The sequence below is a fragment of the Nansenia antarctica genome, assembly GCF_963989245.1.
Source record: "Nansenia antarctica genome assembly, chromosome: 12".
Classification (NCBI taxonomy): domain Eukaryota; kingdom Metazoa; phylum Chordata; class Actinopteri; order Argentiniformes; family Microstomatidae; genus Nansenia; species Nansenia antarctica.
In genome coordinates, this window is record NC_137682.1 from 1,993,323 (window position 1) to 1,995,822 (window position 2,500).

General features: G+C 48.9%; 2 protein-coding genes across 2 annotated transcripts in view; both read right to left on the reverse strand.

Moving 5' to 3' along the window:
* LOC308168152 (complement factor H-related protein 2-like) overlaps positions 1–2,500 on the reverse strand; it is a 499,130-nt gene that overhangs the window by 64,768 nt on the left and 431,862 nt on the right. The gene's annotated exons all lie outside the window — the stretch shown is intronic.
* Positions 1–2,500, reverse strand: part of mtmr1a (myotubularin related protein 1a) — a gene marked incomplete at its 5' end in the record, with an annotated part of 19,408 nt that overhangs the window by 6,481 nt on the left and 10,427 nt on the right. Inside the window, 2 exons of the mRNA XM_080543124.1 lie at positions 107–256; positions 1,463–1,546. Of these exons, the coding sequence (XP_080399250.1) occupies positions 107–256; positions 1,463–1,546 (234 nt within the window). The remainder of the gene's footprint in view (positions 1–106; positions 257–1,462; positions 1,547–2,500) is intronic.

Sequence of the window (2,500 nt, forward strand, 5' to 3'; positions counted from 1 at the left end):
ACAGGCAGACAGACAGACAGACAGACCGGTATGCGGTGCTTGGCTCTGAAGGACACAGACAGACAGACAGACAGACAGGCAGACAGACAGACAGACAGGTACATACAGGTATGCGGTGCTTGGCTCTGAAGGACACCACGCGTCGGAGGTCTTGGTCCTGGATGTTGGCGGGGACGACCAGCAGGGCGGGGTAGGTGTCACACACCTCATAGCTGCTGTTCATCTTACTGATGGTCCAGTTCTCGTTGGGAAGACCCTGGAGGACAAGACCAGCATGAGAGGGAGGAGGGGAGGGAGGGAGGGAGAGAGAAGACCCTGAGGACAAGACCACCGTGAGGAGGAGGAGGGTTGGAGGAGGGTTACTGTTTAGTAATTTGTTCCCTCGGTTTAGTAATTCGTTAGGGTTAGGGTTAGGGTTAGGCCCTACGAGCCAGAACGATCGCAAGGATTAGGGTTAGGGTTAGAATCCTTGCGATCGTAACCATAACCCTAACAAATTACCGAGGGAACAGATTTACTAAATAGAGGGAACGGATTCACACATCAACTAATTTTTTTCTACCATGTGACCCCAGGGGGGCTCCGTACAGTCCCACTCATATTCTTCCTTTTATTGACAGACACAGTAGAGATTTAGACAGGAAGGATGGGTGAGAGAGAGAGAGGAGGGATGACATGCAGGATATGTCCACGGCCGGAATCGAACCGGGAACCCTGCGGTTACGTGGTCGATGCTTAACCCGCTACGCCACCTAAGCGCCCCATGCATGACACACTTGAGAACACCTAGGAGGAGCTGAAGATACCGCTTCAAGGGAATCATATTATCTTCACCTTCTTAAAATAATGGCTTCCGTCATGTTTTCAAGTTTTGAGGAAAAACAGAATAAACCGTGAACCCAATCTAGAATATATGAGATTTAGGCCAAAACATTTCCTCAAAAGTGACATAAGCCATTCTTTTAAGAAGGTGGTGATATGTAAGAGCTATTGTCATCTGCAGTAGGTTACCTTGAAGATCCAATTCTATATAGATTTCTCCTGCATGTTTCCATGGTTACCTGGAAACCATAGACCACCGGGACCAAGCTCCGGACCTGGGGTGACGGGGCCTTTTCAGCCGCAGCCCCATCCCTCTGGGACGCCCTCCCCAACCACATCAGACAGGCCAACACCCTCCCAACATTTAAACAGGCCCTCAAACCCAAACCCACCTCTTCAAGCTCCCCTTCACCAGTTAACCCTCTCCCCCTCCCTCCCCTTCCCATGTGTCCCCAGCACTACCTTAATTAGACCCCTATACTTTCTTTCTCTATTTCTTTCTTGTTTCTTTTTATTATTACTACTCAATCTTTTCAGTTTGTAAAGTGTCTTTGAGTGTCTAGAAAAGTGCTATATAAGTCTAATGTATTATTATTATTATTATTATTATTATTATTATTATTATTGTTATTATTCTTACCTGTCTCTTGTACTCTGCCATGGGGTCGTACACCTTCCAGCCGTCCACGGGGAACTCCTCCTTATACAGGAAGGCAAACAGGGGCTACGACAGGACAGAGAGGGACAGAGAGGGACAGAGAGGGACAGAGAGGGACAGAGGGGGACAGAGAGGGACAGAGAGGGACAGAGAGGGACAGAGAGGGACAGAGAGGGACAGAGGGGGACAGAGAGGGACAGAGAGGGACAGAGAGGGACAGAGAGGGACAGAGAGGGACAGAGAGGGACAGAGGGGGACAGAGAGGGACAGAGAGGGACAGAGGGGGACAGAGAGGGACAGAGAGGGACAGAGAGGGACAGAGAGGGACAGAGAGGAACAGAGGGGGACAGAGAGGGACAGAGAGGGACAGAGAGGGACAGAGAGGGACAGAGAGGGACAGAGGGGGACAGAGAGGGACAGAGAGGGACAGAGAGGGACAGAGAGGGACAGAGAGGAACAGAGGGGGACAGAGAGGGACAGAGAGGGACAGAGAGGGACAGAGAGGGACAGAGAGGGACAGAGGGGGACAGAGAGGGACAGAGAGGGACAGAGAGGGACAGAGAGGGACAGAGAGGGACAGAGGGGGACAGAGAGGGACAGAGAGGGACAGAGAGGGACAGAGAGGGACAGAGGGGGACAGAGAGGGACAGAGAGGGACAGGTCGTGAGCTTAGAATTATAGGGTTCTATCTCAGTTTAGAATGATAAGGTTCTATCTCCGTTTAGAATGATAAGGTTCTATCTCCGTTTAGGGCAGTTCAGAGATATTGAGCGTCAACGTTTTTACATTCCATTATGTTTTGTGAGATGGAACCTTTGTATTTTATTAATTACAAACTCAAAAATGTCAACATTTTAAAAATAACACCACACAGGCATTAATAAACACCTAATGGATCAGATTATGTAAAAAAACTCAATTTTGACAAAAATGGAGATAGAACCTTATAACTCTAACGTCACAAGGTGTCTCAACCAATCAATCCAGCTGAAAACCTTCTTCATGAAGATTCCACCTTCC